This window comes from Falco punctatus (assembly GCF_963210335.1).
Source record: "Falco punctatus genome assembly, chromosome: 7".
NCBI lineage: Eukaryota > Metazoa > Chordata > Aves > Falconiformes > Falconidae > Falco > Falco punctatus.
Window position 1 is genome coordinate 54,690,616 of NC_137587.1, and position 26,052 is coordinate 54,716,667.

At 39.4% G+C, this 26,052-nt stretch overlaps 1 protein-coding gene and 2 long non-coding RNA genes across 7 annotated transcripts in view; 1 reads left to right on the forward strand and 2 right to left on the reverse strand.

Annotated features, from left to right (window-relative positions):
* Positions 1 to 8,369, reverse strand: part of CGNL1 (cingulin like 1) — a 63,906-nt gene extending 55,537 nt beyond the window's left edge. For 2 of the 5 annotated variants that reach the window (XM_080396574.1, XM_080396573.1), the window contains exon 1: positions 7 to 7,198. In XM_080396574.1, coding sequence (XP_080252700.1) covers positions 7 to 41 — 35 coding nt within the window. In that variant the 5' untranslated portion in view covers positions 42 to 7,198. Of the gene's footprint in view, positions 1 to 6; positions 7,202 to 8,222 lie in introns of those variants that run through there. The other 3 variants (XM_080396576.1, XM_080396575.1, XM_080396578.1) reach the window with 3 other exon arrangements.
* The window catches only part of LOC308067582, a 34,163-nt gene continuing 16,428 nt past the window's right edge, over positions 8,318 to 26,052 (forward strand). The window contains exon 1 of the long non-coding RNA XR_013929664.1: positions 8,318 to 8,426. This is a non-coding gene — a long non-coding RNA (uncharacterized lncRNA). The remainder of the gene's footprint in view (positions 8,427 to 26,052) is intronic.
* Positions 10,391 to 24,894, reverse strand: LOC308067586. Its single transcript, XR_013929674.1, has 2 exons — positions 17,781 to 24,894; positions 10,391 to 17,603 (listed from the first exon to the last, which is right to left on the reverse strand). It is a non-coding gene; the product is annotated as an uncharacterized lncRNA (long non-coding RNA).

Below are 26,052 nucleotides of genomic sequence, written 5' to 3' on the forward strand. Positions count from 1 at the left end.
TCATACCTATTGCCAATCCAAGGTGTGCATGGTGCCCACATAGAGAAGTAAATGCTGGAGGACCCCACACCCACATGGCAAGTGGGTCACTTAAGCCTCCTGTTGAAAGCAGTAATTCCAGCCTCCACATAAGCAAGCCATGTAGGTCTGCGCCTTCCATAAATGCAACATGCTTTTGTTTGGTTTTTTTCCTTTGACAAAGCTGTGATTAAATATGATAGTCATATGGCTTTGGGTGCATAATGGAAAACAAAGTCCAGCCAGGAACCCATAAAGAAGTCTGGGGGCAGAAGGAAGCACACCATCACTGTAATACATTTTTGTAGTGAGTACTTCAATGTTTCTGAAACAATTACTTTCATTTCTATTCTGCGAAAAATATCGTTCTCTGTTCAGATTTTAGATGGCAGCGTAGGGATGGCACGCTAGAATTTCCTGTCGATGAAAATTCCAAATACCACTTTTCTTCCATAGCTGTTAGTGGAAACAAACAGCCATGCTTAGGTTCGCATGGATTACACACATGATTTTATTAATTTCTCCTGAAACGCAGTATAGCGAAGTGGATGAGTCTTGGATTTGCTGCTTTAGAGATGAGGATTTCAGTTTCAGTTCTGTCCACCAAATATTAAACTACCTCACTAAGATGCTCAGCTGATAAAACAATATTAATAGCCACCCTTTCAACAACAGGAAGAGAACTGCATTTAATAAAGGCTGTCGGTAGAAAGAACTAACAACAGCAGTTAGAGAAAAAAATACCGTTTGCTTGCTTACAGCTTGGTTCATACTCCCTCTGACTGAAAAATGTTGTGTGTGAGGATGCCTCAGTGTCTTAAATGTAATACGTCTTGTTCATCCTATGAAAGTATGTGACAGATCAGCCAAATGCTTGAGTTGTGTGACAACTAGCAGGTTTTGTTGCTTTATTTTTGGAGTTTTTTTCAAAAGGAAAATCTGCTTCAATAGCTGTAAGGCAACAACAAGACATTTTGGCAGATACTCAGGTCCCATAAATTGTCAAAGTTTGATTGAAGACAAGGACATATATTTAATTTTCTTAACCTGCTGTGTATCAATTAACATAGTCATAATTTCACAAGATTTATCCCCAGAGGAAACATGGCATGACCTACTAATCTTGCTTACTGAGTGGAAACTGAAGTTTTTTTAATTATAAAAATATTAAGAAAAACCCAAACTTCTCCAATATTCTAAATGATTGACACTGCCATATGTTTTACATTGTTATTAAAAAGCCTCTTTTTCTTTATTGAAGTAATTATTTTCCAGATTCTCCCAAATCATAAACAAAATGGAAACAGAGACAAAAAACATTGAAAGTATACTAAAACGGAAGTCAACCTGTATCTGAAATACAGTTCCAACAGACTAATTCACATCACCTGTCTCGACTAGTCCCAGGTCCTGTATACTGCGATACTAGTTAAGTCACTGGAGGAAGATGGGTTACATTTGTTTATTACTAGTTACTTTGGTACAAGCTTTATGCAGGCACAAATACCTGCAGAAGTGTACATGTACTACTATACTGTTTCACTCCCACACAGGCTTATGTACACTTGTACAAGCTCTTTTTTGCCACTAACACAGAATCCAATCTGCTGAGGTTATCTACTTGCACTTTAAGTATCCTGACACCACTGCAGTACAATTCACATTTATAAACTTCAAATACAAAAAGCAAGCAAACAGCAAAACATTATACTTATCTTAAGAGAGTTAATTATAGACACATAATATGACCACGTTCAATTTTTCCTTGTTTCTATTGCAAACTTGCAAAGGAGAAGGTTAAAACTAAAAAAAGTAATAAAAGTCACTAAGAGGAAATTTTATTTTATATACTCTCTCCTAGTTTATCAAATTCTAAATGTTCATATCTGATAAGTATTGACAGAAACAACAGCTGAGTGACAAAAGGATACTTACAGATTCTAAAAGCAGTTTGTGATTTCAAATACAATAGCTGGTTTGTGTCCAAACATCTGATACGATTACACTCACTCCACAAGAGAGTCTATATTGTTTCACTACATTTTCCTCCAATTGTCAGTGTTAGAAACTTTGTATTTTGTTCCAAAGGAAATTATCTTAATACATCCCAATGATATCACTATTGTTTAAATACAAGAGAGTATCCTGTTCATATTTTTAGAGGCTCAGGCAAAAATCTCAAGTTTGTTGAAATAAAGAGTCCCTACTCAAAAATACGGAAAGAGAGTTAGGGCAATCTTTGTTAAACAGTTTTGCCAGTGCTTCAGGAACACAAAATTATTTATACTACTATCTAAAATAAATTAATAATTAAACAGGTTCCCCCACTCCAAAAATTATTTCTTGGCTTTAGATGTGACATAACACTGGACCTTCTTCTCAGTAATCCCACCAAAAAAAGACATAACCTTGTCTACAGAAATTACAGTTACAGCAACACAACAGATGCAACCAGCATAATCTTGATTATATAAATATAGCTTATTCCTAAATAAAATTAAGGATGAGCTATGAGTACACCTGCATGCAAAGACGCAGGTCTCATCTGCATAAAGACACACAGAAAAGTGTTAATCTCTATGGCGTTTGCAAGTACTTAAGTACAAAATTTACACGTAAACCAGACTTTAGGAGTCATACGTACACAGCCAACATCAGGCCACAGCCTCTTGTGTATTCAAGCTGGTTATGGCTCCCATTTTTCTATTGTTAAACTTTGTCTTAATTACATTTGTATTCTTCAAACACTTGGCTTCACACCCATCTAGTTTCTTTCAACCAACTCAACCATGCATTTTAAAATTTAAATACACAGTCAGAACTGCAGGCCCTGAGCCCAGCCACCACGAGATGAGATGATATCATCACATTCAGTCTGAGAGACATAAGCTCAGTAAAGAGGAGACAAGCTAGATAACTAACTCCACAGAGGAAAGGAGCTTCACGGTGTGCTGGTCTGCTCCACCAGGAGATGTACCACTTAGAAGGGCTTACAAAGCCTGTGCAGCCAAAGCTGCCTGGTGTGTACTCTGCTTGTTCATGGAGGACAGGTTTAACCAGCTCCCACAAGCAACCACTCTTCTCAGCTTCACACTGGCATAGTATAATTACTGGGGGGAAATGAGAGGTAGGGCTGCTTCTTTATGAGGCTTGAAGTGTTTGTGAAATTATAACATAACACTACATGCCAATTGTTCTTGTAAATAAAAGCTGTGACTGCTGAACATTTGCTCCCTGCATGTACCAGCTAATGGTGTGCAAATGACTGTATGAAGACTTACTCCAACCCATTACCAGTTGCAACAAGGCCTAACAAAATATTCTGAGCTTGATTCACATCCCTGAAAACATTCCCCCATCTCTGTATAAAAGCTCAAACTCTACCCACCACTTCTTATCTTGAAACAGATCACAAATCATTACTCACTTGAGAGTGTTTTTATGTACATAAATCTTCCACTCTAACAAACTTCATCAGCTCTTAGAGATATCTTTCAATAGAAATCAAAATCAGGTTGAAACACTCCTAATGGCTACATAAACTCCCAGACACTTGCAGAAGCCTTATAAGATTATGTATACACACACAGAAATACATAGGCACATATCTATATGAATGTGTAAGCATGGGCAGCCTAGCCAGCAAGTCTCCTGTTCATGGTGTATTTATATAGTTTCCACATCGACATTTTAGCTACATTAAAATGGTGTGTGCGGTATACATATAACTAAAGAATTATGAACTTCTGCAAATGCCTGGAGTCAAACCCTTGCCGTACTCAGACTGATAAGGGTCAGCTACCTGAATGGTAATGACCCCTAGCATGCCCAGGGACCCTCACAGAAAGGGGCTACTGTGTTAATAATTGAGGCATCTTCCAGTCTTACCAATCTCCTTGATTATTTTTTTTTTAAGTCAAAGTGCTTTCTGAGACATTCTCTGCAATCACCTTTATTCCTTATTGTTCTCTCTCTACCCAAATCAAGTAGAATGTGAAAAGTTTATTCTAGAATATTAATTTTAAATTTCATATTGTCAATCTGGTTAATGCATCACAGAAATACAAAAGATGGATCAATTTAATTTAAAACAATTAATTTGGCTAAAAATGTAGAGGCATTTATGGAAAAACTATACTATGTACTTAAAATGGCTATAGATTTTGTCATCCACTCTATTTCACACAAAACAGAAGGCTATAAGCCTACATTTGGATAAACTCCTTCAAGGAGGCTGCCAGCTCTGTTGGCAGAGATGGTACAAGGTCACAGCAAATACACTGAGCTCTAATTCCAAACAGTGGTGATTCCATGACTACCATTCCACTAAATCTGTACCACATGCATTCCTAACTTTTAATTTCTCAGATTTAAACACTAAATTTTCATGCTTGGCTATACTGAAAATTACCACCATTCAGATTTAACTCCACTCAGAGAGTCAAAGCCAAAGCAGTTTCTGAACTGTATTAACATTTCCAGATAAACATGCCTGGAATAAACACTCCATGAACACGCGAAGCACCTTAGCTCTCACAATAACCTGGTGATGGCAGCATTCTCAGTGGGAGTATCCTCCATTCTTTTGCCAAGTAAGAACAGAAACAACAAGATCAACATTTTTCCTTCAGTTTTTGCACACCCTACCAATACAGCATTCAAGATGTATTAAAAAACCCTGTAAACCACCAAACCTAAGCTGAGGATGCATCATCAGTAGTCTTCCTCAGTATGCAGTTTGTTGAGACCTAGCAACAAAACTGGAGGAATTCGAACATCTTTGCCTCATCCTGGCCATTCAAGACACAACACTGAATGACAGTGAAGACACATTCAAGACTCATCTCTATATTGTAAGGATGTATTCTTTGTAAAGCCCAGCTCTGAATCATAGCACTGAACTGATCAGGTTGAAGACAACCTCCTCCTACCCCTAAAAAGGAAGAAATGAGGCAGACAGAGAAAAGAAAAACAAACTCCTTAAGCCTGCTGTATCTGAATACATGGACAGCAGGTAGATCCATCATTTCTGCTGCCATTCAGAGTTGCATAGAGGGTGAAGTAAGTGGGAAAAATGGCCCATTATTTTAGTGTTCATTGCCATTTCTCAGAAATCTATTAGCATCAGTGATTTTGACCGGATTCTTGCTAGTTCCCCTCTATTAACACAAGCAGGCACTACCATAGGCTGAACGTTGTTTTGTATAATCAGGCTCATGCGCTTGATACTAATACACAGGTTTTCAGGTTATCAACATAGTAAAAAGGCCAGATAATAATGACATCACCATCACTATGACTGTGACTTCAAAAAGCAGAAATGGTCAAACAGCAGCTGCAGAATGAAACTTGCAGGTCTACTTCTGTTTAGTTTCTGACATCAGCAGAATTATTTGGCTTCAAAATACTTAAGTAGCTATTTTTAAATAATAACCTGCCCACTATGGTCCAGGCTGAATCTTGCGTTGCTCCATGACAAGAGGTTTAAAAATTCAAGTTTGAGGTCATGCCATTTCACCTACACATTTCAGGTGACACTGCAGAGCCCAGACAAACCAGTTTCACCAATACTCCCAGAAAGATCAACTTCCTATTACATACGGTAAACTAGAAGAAGGAACTGTCACAAATTCTTTTTTTTCAGCTTTGTCATGCTTTTACTGAGGTAAAGTTCCTTACACATGATATACCACAGACCATTTTTGCAGTGAATTAAATTCCACATCCCCCATATATACCCTGTCAGGGGAACCTAAGTGCATTCTCAGAATTTCACTAGCGACAGTAAGATCTAGTAATGCAATTAACAGAAATTAAAATAAGCTGGTTTGCTTAGAGGTAATTCAGGCAGCCTAAGCACTCATCCCATTTAATAAATTCAAAAGCAAAACGCAACTAAGTCAGATACTGAGAATAAAAACAGTTGTGTGATACACCCATGGAGAAGACAGGCTCTTTGGAATATATAATCAAAGAGGTAAACCCACCTTTTTCATTACTGTCATAACATTCCTGATATTTGCTAAAATAATCCTTTCTAGTGTGTGTTTGCACTGAAGTGGGATTTAGAAACAGTTAATGTCAGTTGCAATTCAAGGTGTATGTAAACCAACCAGGAATTCTTCTCCAACGATTAATACATTTCAAAAATACCTCTAAACTGTAAAATGTAAAAATATCAGTGCCTTTATAAGGCACATCATTTGAAGCACTGCATTTTAATCATCTCATATCAATTTTTTTAAAACTATATCTGAACATTAAACTGAAAAAATATAATAAAAATCTTCTCTTATGTGAATGATATTCTAAGAAAATTTTTTATAAAAGTTAGAAGTATTGCTTCCTAATTTGGAGTTTTCTGGTTTACGAAGTATAGCTATGTCTCAAGAAGAATGCCATACAATAAAAAGCAGTATAACTGCCTTTCCTAATCCAACAAACTTCAACTCCTTTGTAAAACATGCTGCTTACTACACTACTAATGGTACATTCCAATACTGTATGAAAAGTTTTCATTTCCATTTATAATCTTTTCCCAAATGCAAAGACCTGAGTTCAAACTAACACTCTTTTTAAAAAAAAAAAAAAAAAAAGCTTATAGCAACTTGGTATACTTTTACATTAGTCAGCAGTAACCACATCTGACTTGGTACACACTGTGAGCACAAGCACGTTTATTCTCAGCCCAACATGAGGAAAAAAAATTCAATAACCATGGCATTTCTAGAAAATATAACTGCTAGTCAAACAAGTTCTTACAAAGCACTTTTAAGAAGTAATCAGTGGTTTGGTTTTGCCATTTTAATTATGTTTTTATAAATGTTACAAAGTTCTGATAAAACCATCTCTATAAAAAGATCCTTCACTATGAGACATGTGACAGACAGTTGTCAGAATAAGCATCAGACACTGAATCTATCAAATTAATATGGGTATATCACAAATCATTACATCCTAAGGGGTTTCTGATTCATCTACACGAAGCATTTTATATGACTGTGCACAAGTTAAACACAGTGTACATGCTCAGATAAATAAAGCAACTTTCAAGGGTGGGTTTCCGCTATTTCTACTTCGACAATTTTTCAAACTGCGCTGCAGTGATATTTTAAAACCACTTACATGCTTAAAGAGAAAAACAGGAGAAAGATAAAAGCCGTAACAACTATTCTTATGTCAACTGCAGATGCTAATCCAAACTCACCACAAAAGTTTTATCACAGCACTGATCTCCCCATAAAGTTGTCATCATATGGGAGGGATATAAATTATATCAGATGCCAAGTTAATTGGGAAGAAGAATAAATGGCTGAACTGCCATTATTTTCCCATGAAGAAGAACACACACAATGTGGACACACCCTTTCGCAAAAGTACGCTAATTCGTGGAATAAAAGGGAGATGAAGTCTGAGCGCCCTCAGCTCAGGAATGCCAGGAATCCCTGGAGGAATGCGTGCGGGCAGGCGGCGGCGCCCCCGACACACCGCGGTCTCGGCGACCCGCGGGGGGCTCCCGGCCCGCGGGGGGGCCCCTCCGCCCCGGACGGTGCGAGTTCACCTGAAACCGAAGGCCGGCAGCAGCACCCCGGGCTGAGGCACCGCAACCGCGGCTCCGGGGCGGCCGGTACACGCACCAGGGGAAAAGAGCCCCCAGAAAAGACTAAGAAATCCTGAAGTCTCACCGGAGACACTTTTCCGGGCAACTCCCTCCCCGCTCCGCCGTTCAGCACGCCCGCCCCGGGGGCGGCACAGCCGCCGCTCGCCAGCGCAGCCCCGAGGAGCGCTGCGGGGGAAGGCCTGTCCCGGCACGGCCGGCGCTCCGCCAGACTCCGCGCGTTCCCAGCTAGCTGGTCGGGCAGGGAGAGCCGCGTTGTTCTCCCCTCACGCCTGGCAGGACCCCGCGTCCTTGGTCTTTGGAAAGGAGCGTGTTTAACGGAGCGAGATGGAGGAGCGAAGCCAGCGACCCAGGGCGCCTCAGCGCGGGGAGCCACCCCCCCAGCCACGGGGCCCCGCCGCGGGCGGCAGCCCCTGAGGCGCCACACGGCGACGTCCCCTGTGCCCACCGCGCTCCGGTCCCGTCGCGCCCCAGCCCTGTCCGGCCGGCCCCGGCCACCTCGGCGGGAAGAAGCGGGCGACGAGCGCCCGCCCCCACCTCGGCTCCCAGACCTCCCGGCACAACCGGCCGCCGCCGCTCTCCTCACCCGTCCCAAGCCGCCTCGCCCTCAGAGGGGGATCCCCGTCAACTTCGTGCCGCTCTCGCCGCCGCCCCGCCAGCCGCGCTCGCCGCCGGAGCCGAGCGCGGACTGCCCGCCCCCTCCAGCGGGGGAGGGGGTGCCACAGCCGCCGGGACCGGGGCCGCGCCCGGGCCCTGCCGGGGAGGAGCCAGGCGGGGGGCGCTCCCTCAGGTGAGCGAGGGGCTTCCTCGCGCGCGCGCGGCGTTTTCCCGCCCGTCCGCCCGCGCCGGTTGGGCTCGTTGAGGGGGCGCGCGGCGCCTCCTCAGGCTGGTTCCCCCCCCCCCGACAGACATCCATAAACCACACGCAGAGGGGAAAAGCACCCCGCTCCTCCGCTGCGGGCTGTGGCGAGCGGTGCCGGGACGACCGGGGGCGGCCAGAACAATGCCGTGAGGCAGCCCGGCCCCGAGCCCCGGTCCTGTCAGCCGGAGGCCGCTGGGCGCTCGGCTTGGCGCTGGCTTCCCAGCGTGCGGGGGCGGCTGGCGCGGCTCCCGGCGGCGGGACGAGCTGAGGCAGCGCTCGGGCGGGCAGGGCCGGGCTGCTCGGAACGCGTGGCGGAGGTAAGGGGGAAGGAGTGAGGCGCTGGGCCGCGGCACGCAGGCTGGAGCCACCGGGGCAGCGTGCCCGTACTGCTCGGGGGGCATCGGCGGCAGCGCCCCTGGGCGCGCCCAGGCGGCCTGAAGCGTTTGGGGTGATTTCCACAATGTCTTCAGCTAAACTGGAAATATCACAAGGTGTCCGCAGGTTTCCAGAATATTCTACATCTACAGTGAAAGCTGAAGTGCTGCCAGCGTGCCTCTCTCCCCAGGCCCGTGTGCAAGGGAAAGCTAGGTGCTAAGGGTTTGTGGTTTACAAGTGTCACACAAAAGAATACAGTGCCTATAAGCATCTCACAAGAGTTGGGCCTCAGATAACTTCTTCTGCCCTCAGAATTTTTTTCTCAAGATTTGAACCCCTTAAACCACACAGCATTGTCAAGAAGAAAGGTTAGAGGAGAGAAAGAGCACAACAAAATATTGTAGGTCCATGTCTAGAACCGAGAAATTCAGTGAACATGAGGAAAAAAACCCCACCCAGTATATATGCATGAAAGCCACTTAGGGTCATTCTACAGGAATATGTATAGGCACACATCCTCTTTTCACATCCAGCTGTGCTGGAGCTCACTGCTCAAACGTGTTACACATCTGACAAAACAAGCCAAGTTAGCAAACAGTAATGTATGGGATTGTATAGTATATAATTGTATGGATTTTCTGTAGAGAATGTCCCTGTCTTAATTAGGGTGTATAAACAGAAGAGGTTCAATCAGAAAAGTAACTGGTCCCAATACAGCATCAATATTGACACTTCTGGGGCGCTGTACCTAGTTTTAGGTTCTTTGCTGGGAAAAAGAAGTTAAAGTTCACATGAATCTGTGATACATGGGAAAATGAGGTGCACTCAGAATTTTAAAAACACACATATTTCAGTAGTATTCCAAATCAGTGTTCCATAAGGATCTATTTACAGCTGCAAGAAACAGTCAAAAGCAAAACCGGGAGACAGAAAAGTAACAACTGACAGCAATAGCTTGTGATAAAACAGTATACTGCTGGTTAATAAGTAGAAAGAACTGTAAACTGGGAATTGAACAAACTATAAACAGTTCTACAGAGGCAGCTACTGAGGTGTTTGCAGACATCTGACAATGTTTTCTTTTGCTGAGAGTATGGAAGTATTAGGTGTGGCAGGGGCTATAAAGTCTTCTGTTGTGGAAAAACGCACCTCTGCATAACATACTAAATTAATTCTCCCTCAAAATGGTTGTTGAAAGCTAAGTCAGAGATGTATGGATTTTTCTGCCCTTGGCATTTAGTTGACTTGTCAGGAAAATGCTCATGAGACAGAGCAGCCAAAGTTGAGTTGCTGTCTCGATCTTTTACATATTTTACCATTTAACATTTGCTTTTCATATATTTTTTTCATATAACCAGAGGGCATGACTAATCTTGGAGCTGTTTAAGTAAAAGATGTATTAGTTTGCTTAGCTCCTTGCACTATAATATTCAGAAAGCAAGTGAAGTTTACTGCCCACCCCCTCTAACTGGTAAAACTGAGAAACAAGGCATGGAAAAGAAACAAAGTAATTAAACTTTTTATTTTTGTCCTCAGGGTTACATGAGCTATGAGGCAAAGTTTTCATCTGAACTCAGACACATGTACAGGGCTGTATTTTATTACAATTAAAGTGTGAAGAAATACGCTGACAGTTTGTTCAGCCTCATATTGTAGTTTAGTAACGTGTGTAGGAATTGAAATCAATAAAAAACAAAATGCTTCATTAAAGAGGTGTATACACCTATAATTTTCAGGTTATTGTTAGAGGTTAATTAAAACAGGTGTTAATCAATGATGTTATACAATAATACATTTCCATTCATTTAGAAGCAAACCAGAAAAAAAACCTGTGAAATATCCATTTCTTGCTAAAACAACCAGGCTATGATGACTACTAGGAATTATTATATAGTCCATAATTATTTTTTTTCATGATTATTACCTATCACGTAACAGCTCAGAAGACAGTTCAATTGCTATCTGATGTGCTTAGCATTAAACTGCTTAGCAAACTGTTCTCTTGTTCTGTATTGAGTTTCAGAAAAAATATTTCATATGATAATTAGGCCAAGCCATTTTTCTTTTTTTTTTTCTTTTTATTTTATTGTATTTTTCATATTACAGGGGGTGGAAAATAAACAGAGGGAAAAAGGTAGACCAGCACAATTGCTAAAACTCTTATATTGGCTATGAGCATCCCATACTGAAGAGGAGAGCTTTGACTAGATTTTAACTCCAAGTTCTATTCTACATTCTATAAGCCTTTGAGGAAAGCTTAATTTAAACCCTTTAAGTTTTCATTAAAACTGTAGTTTAAGTCAAACATTTTGTCAGTTTCTTAGAGATTTTTGGCGTATTCTGAACATGAGTTTTAGAAGTACTTGGTATAATAATGCTACAAACATTAAGACTTTGTTCACTAAGAGCTGTAGTCCAGCAGCAATCCTGCAAGAATACAAGGTCCAGTGAGGTAAGAATTTTTTGAAAGAGTGTATGCAAACACAGCAATATGCTAAAATTGCACCAAAGGCAGCGTTAGGTCATACACAGAATATCATCTCAGTGCAGGCTACCATTTCCTTTCCCTCATCCACTTTCTTTTCCTCTCCTTTAAACGAAGGCTTTGGTCCTTGTTTACAAAACTGGCTCGACACTGATTAATGCCTCTCTGACTCTCTGACCAGGCAGTGTATTATCAGGCAGTTGTGAAATACAATACAAAATGGAGTATGCAGCTAAAGCAAAAACAAACAGTAATGCTCTAGCAGCTTGTGCTGTAGATTAATTCCAGCTGCTAGCTACACCAGCACACCCCGGGTACTGAGCAGCACTCCCTAAAATTCAGCTCTCCTTTTGCATTGAGTCAGACTGGATTGAAAGTTTGGGTTATTAGTGCTATATGCTTGGCTCCTAGCAAGATGCATCTGTCTCTTTCTGTTCAACTACACACTGAACTGAATTTTGACACTTTATTACAGACCCCTGGTTTCCTTGCAGGAAAGGATCTGATCCAATAATCACAGTGGAAAGAAAAAAAAAAAAAGAGAAGTCTTTCTCATAGTATATAATTACTCTGCAACACTGCTTCTGACTCATCTTTTGCAATATATATAGCAAATTTCCTTAAATTATTATAAAATACTAGATGTCTGTTACTTAAGAAGTAACAAAATTATCTGTTATTATTGTATTCAGTAAGGTGTTGAATAGACATTTTTATCTATTTCTTATTTCAAGAAACCAGTCTTGCAGATTCAGTTCTTCTTTCTAGTCTACCATTATTTTCACTGATTTGTTGTTTTCTCAAATTGTATCTCAACCATTTAAACAAACAACAAAGAACTTTTGAGTTATAAGAGCATGAGAAAATACCCTTTTATAAAAATCAGAACACTTTGGCTATCATAGAACACAAGGAACAGTTCTATTTTAAATGTCAAATTTACTGTGGTGTAAATTTACTTTTAGAGGAGGTTTTAGGTTATTTGAAGGAATTTAATTTTACACTCTTACCAGATGCTTTTTAATTTATGACCTCTCTTTTTTCCTTGAAAGACAACTAACCAGAAAGGCAGGCCTTTTATTTTCCACCTTTCTGATTTTTTTCCCCTCTTTTCACCGTGGTCTTTCTCTTCTTCTTTCTCACTTGCTTCACTCCCTCCTCCCCTTTTTCTTTCTGGGGGTAGCCCCAGTCTTTTACATTTGTCACCTCTTGTTCTCCCATTTCTCTGTTCTCCCATACAGAGCTGTCAAACACACAGGGTACTGCTGATACAACCCAGAGCACTGGGTTCACTCTGTCTCTAACCCAAGTGCGCAATGTGGAGAGTTGTATAACAATATTCTAAAAAAAGTCTGAATAATCCCAGCCATTAGGGTAGCTATTCAGGAACATGTTACATTGCAGGAGAATAAGATGTGGTAAATGAAATGTACAAAATGATAAGTTACGAGCTGAAGATTTAAACTGTAACTTGTCTTCTATAGAATTTAATTTCATTTTAGTTAGCTCAAGTTCACAAATACTCTTCCTACTAAATATAAGACTGTACATTTATTAATCTTACTTACGTACATAGAAATCAAGAGTGAGACATTTCAAAGTTGCAAGGTGAGATGAAGAGAAGGTACTATTGACTTTAAAAGCTGTTGAGGGGAAAATACAACACAAAGTTTGATCACACATAATATGATAGTTTCAGTATTCATTTATCAAATAATATGTAGTCCAGTAATTAAGTGAATAATTAGTACTGATAGGAACATTAGTTGAAGATTTTGGACACTGTTCTGTATCTAGCCACCACAGGACTTTCTGACCTCCCATTCTTCTCCTTGGACAACTTCTGGCTACATTCACATTTCTTCCTTCACCTTAATGACAGTCTTGCTCCCTTGAATAGCTTTATTCAAATAATCCTAGCAATGACAAAATAAGTTTTTCCAAGAAGAGCCTGCAGAAATCCTAGGTACTACCAAGTGCATGTACATTAAAGATCCAGAAACCATTTTGCTATCTGCTCTGTGGTGCTCTATGTAGCTCCTCTTGGTCAAGTCCAGCCTGCTAGGGTTTAGCTGTGCCTGCAAGGATTTAGCTGTGCCTGCACTGCAGGAACAGACTAGATTTTTTGGGAGTAGCATAGACTGAGTCTCTGTTTTGCACAAATACATAAAGTTAGTAATTTGTTGGCATTTCCAATATATTTATTTGAAGGAAGCTTAAAAGAGTGCATTGTTTCAGTCATTGCAAACGTAAACATTGATTATCGCAGAAACAGCAAAGTAGTAAATTATGCTTTCCTATGCTTATATTAAAGATTCCTATGCTCTTTATGCATGGAGCTCTTAAGAACTATTGCTCTTATCTATTTTATAACAACAGCCTTAGTATTAGGACCTTGTACTAGGAATGTAGCACTCCATGCAGATACCAAAAAATGCTGTACAATCTAAAACAAACAAAAAAAAACAGACAAAAGATTTAATCACAAAAAAAGAATACAGAATGTGCTATGCCGAAACCAAAACCATATATCATGGCAAGATAATGCAGGAGCTTTTCTGAGTAATTTAACAATTCCGTCTGTCGTGCTGAAGTAACGTGCATACGTGTGAGGTTAAGCAAATGTAAGCATTTTTGATGTATTTAAAGTTTAACTTAGCATAAATATTTGCAAAATTAAGGTCTGAATCCTTAAGCTTGGCATCCAGAAATTGCATCCTGGAGACAGAATATGTTCTGTCTCTCTGAGAAATATTAATTTCAAATCTTGTTTTACCTTTAAGTAGCCTCCTTTTGTTTACAATGTAGATCAAAGATTATCTTGGTTTGGGGTAAGCAGGCAATTTAACACACATATAGTGTGCTAAGGAAGACAGAACAGAAGAACAAAAATAATATTTTCATGTTCTAAAATGTACTGTTGACTAAAAATATAGCAGGACAAGGTTTTGTTCAGTTTAGCGTATCTGTTAACTCATCCTTTTAGTCACATGAAGATTTGCAGACACTGCATCTTATATTCAGTTTTCTTAGAAATATGTGTGTGTCCCTGGTGAGAACTAAGGCCAATATCCAGTAACGAATTTAGGCTCCTAATTCCCACTGAATTAAAATTATTTCAAGAGACATGAAATGTTAAATTTATTCTTGGGTTCAGAACCAGGTAGCTTTTGGAACAGAGATAAAATCATCACTACCCCATGTAAAACCTGACTTTTTCCCCCTATAGGCATGCATGAATATGTTAATTATTGCTTCACACACACACCCCCTTTTGGGAAAAAAGATAAGGATACATTTCCAAGCCTTGGGAAGCCTAAAGCAATATCTGATCCAAAACCTTTATCCCAGCGGAATTCCGTACGCTGGCGGTGCTTTTCTGCTGCTGTGCAATAGCACCACCTGGTGCCTCCAGTGATTTTAACTGCTCTGACCCTTTGACGAACTTGCACCTGAGCAGCTTGAAAAGAAAGACCAGGAAATAAAGACTATCTTTAATATTCTGAAGATTGTTTTTATCTCTGACCACTTTTCTTAATCAAATGAGGTAATAACATTTAAATAGCTTTGTGAAGCAATATTTTAGAAGAGCGATAAACGTTTCAGTAACATCCCAGATAAGAAACATTAAGGATCAGCTTAGATACTGATCCTTCTGCTTTAAAGGTGAAGCATCACTCCTGATTCACCTCCAATATCTTAACTACTGATGCATTGAAGACTTAAGAAAATATCTGTAACTTTGCAAATCTAGGCAAGACCCAGAATGTCAGGTTAAGAAAGATAGATTTTAGAGGACTGGAATTTCCAACCTTTATAGGTTTGTTTTGTCAGGACTGATGCAGAAAACTGCTTAAGCACGTCCTTAACTTAAAAGGCCTTCTTTAGTCCTACTCACTTCAATATGACATAAACAGTCATTCAAAGTTGAACATGGAAAAATATTCAAGGCTAAACATACCACTTGGAAACAGAAGCAGGGAAAAGCGTGGGAAAATGAATGGGTGATATGGAAATCCTTTGCTTTTTCTTTTTCAAGAAGAAAAAAAAAAAGAAAGGTAGCAAACACATGCAACTTTTTTTACTCATTTGGAAGGGTGGAAACCATAGCAGAATAAAATCAGCTCTCTCCTAACGGAAAAAAAAAAAAAGTCCAGTACATATTAAAAAAAAAAAAGCACAACAGAAGACAGACTTTTAACTATTAAAAAAAGTTACACCGCAATAACAGAAAATTATATTACCATAGTGTCAGATTTACCGTGTCAGGAGCCAGTAGAACGGACTGCATGAAATTGAGAGGTTGCTGAAAAGAATTAGTGTATGAAGATTGCAGAGGCACACTCTCTACCCTGTCTCTCCTTGCTTTGAAGTTCCAGGAGGGAATTGTGTGTTTTTTGGGAACTGCTAACCAAAACCCCAAATCAAGCAAGATCTAAGTGTTTGTACAGTAGAATGTACATGCATATAATAAGCATTTCATGGAGATTTTTAACGTTTTTCAGTTCCATTTGTGAGCTAAGTACTTTTTTTGCACAACTCTTACAAAAAGTATTCTGAGAACTAAAACCATGAGCGAACACACAAATGACACAAACTCAGGGGAACTAGTTCATCCTGGCCTTTGCCATGGTTTATTCCTTGCTTGCTTTTGAAAACAACAAACACTGCCTTGTACAGGTTTCCATTTCAGATCCCACAACCATCCATTGTCTTAAGAGAAGTTTACAGCCTAATGATGAGCCAGTGCAGAATACTTGAGGTATTTTAAATTCTCAAATATGGAGGCTTCAGTGATGAAGTAGGTTCTATGTTTCCCACTCATGTGAAGCCTGCTCATCTTTACTGGGGTTTAAAGCACACACAGAGAGATGTTCATACAGATTTGTAACTGTACTGATAAACTGAACTAATACTCTGCTTTTCAGTTAATATTGTTTTCTTTAGGTAGAATCAACTTTCCTGGTTAGTGTTTTGTGACTGTAGAGGGTGCTCTTAAAATACTGGTGATGGTAGTAATATATGGCAATCAGTTTCTCTTCCTGTAAAGCTTATCAATGTTAGGATGTTTATATTTAGCAAAGAAAGTTGTTGTACAGCTAGTGTGTTTTGTTTTGGATAGTGGCAAGGGCCACTATGCACATTTGTGTCCAAATTCATCCCTGGAAACTTTTCTGGATTTAGTTTATTTTTGCAAGTATGTTTCTGCCAAACAGTGATAGTATCTTCTGAGCAAACTATTGATGCTGTCTGAAACAAGTTGAAAGAAATACTAAATAGAGTGTATTTTTAGTTGCAAGGCCATTCAAAGTTGGATAACAGCTTATTGTTCCAAAGAAGTAATTTAACTATTCACAAAAATTCTTTAGTTACATGAAATTGATGCTCCCACATTGTGCTATCTGGAATTCTGTTGGGAAGGATTTAACTTTATTTTACTTTCCTTTGTCTGTAGTTTGGCAGATTGCTCTGCCATACTCCCAAGCTATCTGTTTTTTTATACTTCTCTAACCGAATTAGCAGGGGGAAAAAATCCTAGATACAATGGACTAAATCAAATTAGTCCTGCTATGTTTTTCCCTCAAATATACAGTATATGTCTTTTTAAATATAAAACTGTGTTCCCGTCAGTACAGATGAGAAATAATTGAGTTGATTCTGTATGCTTGAGAAATGTTACCTCTTTCTAGAGAGGGCAGAGTCTATAAACCTCAGAAAGGTAAGAATTTTATTTTAATAATCGGAACTGCAATACGGCTGTTTCAGAGCGGTGTGAGGAGAGTTAACGTTTCTGAGGTCAGGACCTTTCCTGTGAGACCACGACTAGGCTATAGGCTTCTGTCAGCACTCCTTTGTTAGTCCTGGATGTGTTGAGGTGTGATCTTAGACTGACATGACTGTGTCAAAAAAAGCCTATACATTTGCAACAGCAAAACGACACTTTCTCTTGACTAGGTTGTTTTGCTGGGAGGGGATGAAACATATACTGCAGAAGCACAGTTTTCCCAGTCTAAACTTTTTCTAACAATTACTCTGCTTCTTATACTGAATTTGTATACTTGTCCTGAGAAGGTACTCTTAAACATGAATTCAGATAATAGGACTTTCACCAGTGGTCACTTATTTGAGATCCAGACGTCATATAAAATTAACCCTATTTCAGACCAGGTCTACAGAAGATATTTATTATATATGAGGGTGTCACAAAGGCTGTGACTCTTTGCCATGCTTTTGCAACAGCTCTACTGTAGGCCCAGTTCAGAGCATCTAAGTCAGTACAGCTTGTTTTGTCTGGGGAAGCCCTCTGAGCTTTTTTGGCTAACTTCAGCAGCATCTATTCTAGGGAGACTTTGCCAAGATCACTACACTTTTAAGCATAGACCAAGCTTAACAGATGTTTGCTGGCTTCTAATGAGATGAACTTGGCCTGTTCATCTCCAGTTTCCGCATCAAATTCATCACTCTATCAACTTGCAAGTTAGGGCATGTCCCTTAGCATGTTTGTACACTGTATCATACAAAGGGGACTTTATGTTAGCTAGGACTGTGACTGCAGGCTTGCCATGCAAATAGTCAAATGAAATTCTGTCTTTGTGAGAGCTGGCAAAATTAACTATCCCCACACATCAGGCAATTCTCTTCAATAGAAGAAATGATAATGCCTGCAGTCTAAGGATGGAAAATATTTCTGATATGAGTCATGTAACAGGGGAACACAATGATAGGCTGAAGACAAGGAGTTTATCTCATATCTCATAGTAATTTGAACAACCAACCTTGATGAGTACCCTAAGATAAATAGTCACACTTAATTTTCTTTTTATCACAGTATTTCTGGTGGGCAGTGTTTTCACTTCCATAGGAGAAACTAGAAGTGTCTCACCTACACATCCCTTGTACTGAGGTTCTAAAAATGGGAGAAATGCAAATTTAATATCCTCTGTAAGTGTTAAGACTTGAACAGAGACTTCCTCTGATCACTAATCCTCTATTCCCTGAGCTATTAGAAAAACAGATAATACTTTTACTCCCTTGCTTTGTAAGAAAAGGTTGGCATAAATTTCTAACTCTAGGAGAGAGTTCAGAAATGTATTTTGGAGATTTTCACATCTCTACAGCTCACATTAAAGGATCAGAATGTCAGAAACCGATGGAACTCAAGACCCATCACCCTTTCTTCAGTCTTTAATAATGGCCAATCTGCATGTAGCCTATCAACTTTGGTAATTTCTGTGATGGACCCTCTTCCCGCAAGTGTGAAAAGAGGCAATGCACTTCATTCTGGGGTGGAGATTCCACTGCACAGCAAAACCACGGTACCAAACCCTCTGACCTGTAGCCATTTACAAAAATCACCCAACACATTCTAAACTGGATCTGCCCTTAGTGGTTCACTTTTTAAAACCCACTCTACAATTCTAGAAAATCTTAAAAGCTCAGAAAAGAAATCTTGCATTGTACAGTACTTGCATATTTCAAGCAGTGAAAGCTGTAAATGATGCACATGTTGGAATGACAATAAGACAAATGGAAGCTTTCGTTGGGAAAATGCAAACCAGAAGACAGATAACTTGTTTTGCTTTAGGCAAAGCATGAATGCAAACATTTAAACTAGAGAAACTCCCCTTTCCTTCTGTGGCCCCTCTGAGCCATTTACATTAATTACTTGGAACTATTTACCTCATTCCCTTCATTTAGGCCCCAGGTGCAGACACTCTGTATACTGAAAATTATTTTCATTCTTTTCACTAGAGTGAAAAAACAATATGTGTGGAAACACTCATCTTTTCCTTTCTGAAATCCAGGAATGTTAGGAGAGATGGCACCCTAATATATAATTTGTGCTCTCCTGTTTTATAACACCCTGTAACAAAACATGAGAATGGTGTGGGGGTGTGTGTGTCAGTGATGTTTCTTTGTCTAAGTACAATGAAAATATTTGTTTAGTTTTGTTGCAATAGCAGGGGCAGCTGGCAGTGTTTGCAGTTACGTGTCTTCTAACACTTCACTGAAGAGATACCCCTAATCTTTGAAAAAAGACAAATATCTCATTTTGCAAATGTGCTGACCTGTGCTTACGCAGTGGCTCTGACAGTCTTCTTTTGTGATCAGAATGTTAGCTTGTCTTTGAAATGGGTCCTTAAAGTATGACCCGCCAGATCCAGACATGCACTTTTCCATATGTGAAGCTAGAGTATTAGTGGAGGCATTAAACTTTTAGAAAATAAACAGTCAATCACATTAGAAATTTTTTTTTAAAAAAAATCATCACAGCAGAAGCTCAAAACCAAAATTTCTAAATTGGCAGGAAAGAGGATCAGTGTCAATATCTATGATTCTTTTTGGCAAGATAACCACCTCTCAAAGCTCTTGCTTAGAGTTTCATTTCCAGCTTCCCTCTGGGGGAAAAAATGAATTAAACCTTTTCTTGTGCTCTTACTGAGAGGTTCTTCTGCTCTTGATTATTTTGGAATACAAACAACAGACTGTGGGACACTGGCTGTATAGATATATTTAAATAATGATTAACAAAATCTATGGCTATTTGCACAAAGTATATTCAACTTCTACCTTCCCAATAAAGAATATCAGTCAATCCCAGGGTAGCCCAGGTCATCAAGGGGTGGCTACTGAGTCTGGCTCCCCCTGTCACAGCTGCCTGGCAGCTGGCCCACCCTCAAGAACAGCCAGCTGGCTCTGCTGTGCATTTCAGCTTCCTCCAAGTTTGCATGTGGACCTGTGAAGCAGCTGAGTTTATTTTGCCCGATCGGCTTATTTATTGTCAATCCAGAGAGTTTTCCCATTGCCATGACTGCTGATGATGTAGTCAGTTTGCACTTGGAGTTTTCAGCATGGCCTCTCTGCTCTGTCATTTCTGCAGGTCTGCACTGGCTTTTCAAAAGATCAGATCTGTTTCACAGATTTTGTTAGTTTTCAAGTCAGTTCAGCACTTCTCTGTTGTGATTCTATTGGTAGTCCAGATGCACAAGTTTCTTTTTTCAATCTGCTAGCTTCTGGCCCCTAGCATACTCAGACTATGAGAAAGATGAATCCTTCCTCTGCTTTCTCTTATGTTCCAAAGGCGTATGTGTGAAACTATTCTAGCTGCTAGGGTGACCCTTCATTTAGAAGACCATGTTAAAGCATAGACACCTGTATTCATTAATGATATATATCTCAGACCTCAGTCAGAAATATAACTCCCTCATAGAACTGTGACCAATAACAAAGGAAACAAAACCAATCCATTCTATGTTCATTTTCTTATGTCAAAAGGAGGGTGTAAGTAGCACCTGCCATAGTAAAAAACCTCTTGAGTTTGAGGGTATAAATCCATGCATTCAAGGATTTTCAGAGGCAATCTTAGGAGTAATTCACTGTTAGAAGTAGGAAAGTACCCTCAGAATAAAAACATTATTTTCCAGAACATTTGTCTGTCTAAATTGAATATATGATGTATGCCCAAAGTATGCAGAAACTTTCTTTCTGTGACCAACTAATAATCAAGTATTTGTCTGGAAAAGAAAGTTATTTGGCCTAGTGAATATAGTAAGAAGATATTGTAATTCATTTAACTATTTAGTCATGAGATTGATTAATAACCTGTTGCATTTGGTTACCTAGATGAGAGAAAGAGATATTTTGTAAACCCCTGTTTTATTAATTTTTTATGGTATGCCATCTTCTTATTCAATAGGACAGCACTAAAAATGTTTGTAGTGATATTCATTGCTTTATGTAACCTCATTATCTTAGTTACTTACAGTCTCAGCTCAGTGGCATGATTTTTCACGAATGTGTCATATGAAAGTCTCCAAATTGTTTTTAATCACTCCCAACTTACGGGCTTTTTCTGTGATTGCAGTATCCTTACTGAGATGTGAATTTGAATGAAGAAAAAATGGTCCACTCCCAGACATCCATATCCAGGGGAGATAAACTTAAGACATTGTCATGAAACTGTGGTGGCCTCTCTAAGCTGGGTTACTGGCAGATGCAAGAGAGATCATTACTCCAGCTTCAACCACTCCTCTCAGATTTAAACAATGGCATTCACAGGCATAGGAAGAGACATTCAGCTGTCTGAACAGCTATTTCTGTCCACTTCTGAAGAGTGCCAAATCAGGTGCAGTCATGCCTACTGGCTAGGTGGTGTAACAACCACAGTCACACAAGCCTTGGCCATCATCACATCATATTGCATACTTCCTTGTAGAGGCACTAACAAATTTCATTCCAGTGCTCTTCCAAACCACACTAGTTAATAAAGTAATCTCATTCATTTTGAATTATTTTGTATTCAGTTGGACTCAAATTCAACTGCTTTAATAGGTTCTTCTTGACCTTCCCAAATCTTTTTGCAGCTTGTCAGGAACTTTTTCCATTAGCATAGTCCATGGCAGCAGTTAGCACACTAAAATTTGCTGGCATATTTATTAGGACTGAAGCCTAGTCAGGATGGCATCTGAACTCATGTCCAACTTAGGTAGGCAGAATTACTCAGATATGTGAAGCTACTGATTCTGTTTCTGCATAAGTACTTTCTAGAAAGGGGGCCTCTATCACCTGTAAGGATGAGCAGCAGCTGCTGAGTGGGAAAAAATTTTAAACAAATCCTCTGGTATGGAAATCTGTTTTTCATTCCCTACTTAATGTCTAATATTCAACTAATTCTACCTACACTGCATTCACACATTCTGTTTCTAATTCCTGTTAAATATGGTGTCTAAAAATTCCATCAGGATTAGCATGGAAGCATAGAAAGTAAATATATCCGGGAAAGAGAATTAATTTTAAATTGTAATGTTGTGCTTGAGAGTGATTACACTAAGCATGAAATCTGTGTGATTCATGATTATTCCTGCTATTTCTGATTTTTGCTTCAAATGAAATTGGGCTGATTGTGAAGAATGTTACTGGATTCTGTTTGTTTAAAAAGGAAGTTGGCGTTTGGGGGGGACGTAGAGTTGATGATGACAGTCATCACTGCCACGGTATTTGAGGGCAGAGAACTAAAGAGCCTGAGAGATGCTTTCCCATAAATACACTGTTCTTCAAGCACAAAGACTTGGTAAGGAAACAATTCCTTCTAATTAGGAAAGTAATTTTAAGCAGAAAAAGATGTAAAAGCTTAAGGACTGTTCTTGTCAGAGAGAGATGTTTCAGAGAAGAATTAGGGCAATAGAGGATTATTGTTTTGTTAAGCCTTTGATTGAGATCTCAGACTTTCATCAGTTCTGTAGCAATGCAAGCAAGAGATCTAAGGCTCAAACACATCTCCAGAAAAGAGATCTTGGAGAAATAAAATAAAATAAAAAAAAACCAACCCAGACTAGGATTTAGCTTTTGGGTATTTATAACTCCCAGTTGAGAGCCAAGGGGAAGTTTTTCTGTCATCACCCTGTTACTTTTAAAAAACAGAGGGGAAAAAAATTTTGCTTTTGATTTCTCAAAAAATAGTGTTAGTTATTTGAAAAACTCCAGACCAGAGCATGAAAGATCCTTTAGAGGAGAACTCCAGGGTTGTTATTTAGAGCCTGCCCTGAGTATAATCAAGATTAAATCCTTTAATGAAGGCAAAGCTTACTTATCTGATCAGATCCTAGCATAATGGTCTAGCATGTGATATTATTCTGTATAAGTTACATAAGTTTTTATTTAAGAGCATACTTTACCTTCAGCTGCACAAACAACATTTTTAACCTGTTCAGATCTTTGAGAAATACAGACAAATGTGAAGAGAAAAATTGAATATTTGTTAACAAAATAAAATCAAATCTTTCTGTGACTTGGTTAAGATGAAAGCAAGACAGGAAACTAATAAAGAGGATCAGAGAACCTGGAAATAAATGTTGACAGGCTTGTGCACTGGCAGTTTAAAATCACATACTATTAAGCATTAGCTTTCTGTTTAAGTGTTTGCCCACAAGATTGCCTTTCCTTAGTAAAGGCTAGAGATTACCCACGACTCATTTGTGTTTGCAGGTTTTCTGTAAGTATGTGTGGGTACATACTACCATTTATCAGCCACAATGCACCGAGGTCACAAGTCCTCTGTCTCATTAAAAGACAGTGAGCCAATTGAAAAACAACTCCCTTCTCCCTTGGCGCATCTGAACATATGGTGCGGGAGTACTACACTTCATTTTGAAACAGTCATATCTGGGAAGAAGCTAAGCAGTTAGGCAAAAAGGTAGGTAATAAAACTTTGGATATACAGAGTCATATAGTTTTCCTGTTTTGACAATAGAATTGGTGGACTACAGCTTCAAGCTTTTTAGAGTTTCTCACATACTGAAAAATAAAGATTAAAAGTTACAATATTAAAAGCCTTAGTGAAAAGATTAAAACAGAAGCATGACCCTACTTCAATGCAGAAACGTCTCAGAGCTTCACAAAATCATGAACTAGATGTAGAGTGCTGGTGTACTCAGCATACATGATATAGGAGCATTGTACCATCAGGGTGTTAGTTACTGTCAGAAAACAATGACAGAAGAGAAGGTGGTTGCTTGACTCCTTATATGTCTAATATATTGTCATCTAATATGTCACATTAAATAATTGTTTATAAGTTTCACAATACCGGCTTGTAACAATTACCATTCCATGTCTTACAGACATAGTCTAAGTACAGGAGGTGCTGGTTGCTGTAATACCACTGGTCTTGCCTTTCACATTGACATAAAAAAGTATAGTGCCAATTCCTGCTGTTCAGACTGCTTTTTTTCCAAGACAGATTTTTTTAAAAAAATATTTACATGCAAGAATTAAAGTTCTCAATAATCTGTTCATCCTTTTGCCCAGGAAAGCTGCTATTGTATGTTGAGAAAGCCTTTTCCAGGCTAAGGAACTGCTATACTTTCATTCAGCTTTAAAAAGAAACTACTCATAAAAAATTTTTATACTTGAATACAGACCTTAAGAGTTTTGTTCAAAATGGTCCTCCAGAGAACACAGTGAAAACAGTATCTCTTGGGACAGCAATGGAGAAGTTTTCATCAGCATTGAGAATGCAAATATTCGTTGCTTCTGCAGCCAAGTAAATGCTCACTATTTTGTGACACTATATATTCAATCAAAATAAAGTTACTTTTTGTTTTCTTTATTATTTCTCCCCACCATATGTCACATTCCCTGCTGAATTGATTCTGGTTAACCAGAAAACAATAAAGTTAGTCAGCATGGAATGTGACTTCATTGGCAAATAAAAGGACACTTTTCTAGTGCATCATGACATGGTCTCTACCGATGTAGATAATGTAATAGAATGGATAGCAGCACTTCTCTGTCTGCTTAATGCTATGAGTTCAAACTTTTGCATGAGGAAAAAAAGGCCAAAAGGGAACGTTTAAACAGTACTTCTTAAAACTAACTTTTCTTTCTGTGTCAGATATCTAAGCTAATTACTTTTTTGTTATACTCTTAACTAAAGCTGGAACAAAGTTTCAGAAAGCTCTTCCTTCCATATTTGCAAAAATGAAAACATAATACCCAACAAGAAAGTATTTCTACAGTTGGGGGTGGGGGGGGTGGGTAGCAGTAAATGGAACAGATCTTTTTCTCCCTCTTCAGCTGTACAAAGTGCTGGGATGGAAAGAGTGCCACATTCAGTTACTTCCTTCCACAACACACCAAGAAGCAGAGTTGCCGATTTTGTTGTCCAGCTCCAGAAACAGATGTGGTTTGAATTCCTGCACACATGGGCATGAGTGCCTATGCAGACACAGACATATACATATGTACCTTGCTTATTTCCACATGCTTATACTTGATTGAGAAGGCCTACCTGTAACTTTTTCAATCACCCACAGCCTGTAAGCAGTTCAAGCAGAGTTCCAGAGCCAGGGTTACACGCTGTCACCAGGAGAAGGACTGTGATAATGCACGATTAGTCCAAATCTCTGAGAAGAAGGAAAACAGCTGGGACTACTAAGCCTGGCATCACTGGATTGTAGTGATCAAGTTGTGCATTGGAGTAGGGGGACACCTGGAAACCATTTCCTGCTTGTGAACTGATCTCCCTCCCCCTTCCTCTCAAAGATAAGTGTATGCAATGTGGCTTTTGGCCACAGCGAGGTTTTTTGGATTTGTAATGTTAGGAAAGTTTACTTTAAAGGCACAAATCCAGGTCTTTCCTTACATATAAAACTTCAAAAGACCAATTTTTTCCCCTCTGATGCTCCACCCCCCCAATCTCTTCTGACTTCAAATTTTTCCAACTCCGAAAAAGTCTTTGCAATTTCATCTTGAAACTGGCAAATGAACTTTAACAGACTAGAGACTGCTTAGGTACTAGCCTGAGCTTTCACACTGCTAATGCCAAAGCCACTGATTGTTGCTTTCTAGCTGTACCTCACTAACATACAACAGGTTAAGATTTCCACGCACCCCAACTCTTAAATACTTGAAGTTTCCTTGGCTGTGCAAAGTAAGCACATATTTTGTCCATGAGAGTGCCTTTGAGCAGTATCTCTTTTGTCAGTTAGGTTTCTCTTGTGGACTTGCCAGGAGACATCTCCTGACTGGTCGTCTTTGTCTCTGGAAACATTTCACTTGGCAGAATGGTCCCTCTGCTTTAGCTATTGGGTAAGGTGTTGGTCTCTCTGAAATCAACTGGAGCCACCAAATTTTAAGATGCCAGAATTTTTCACCTCCTGTCTTTAAAATCACTGAAGACTAGAAGCATGCAAT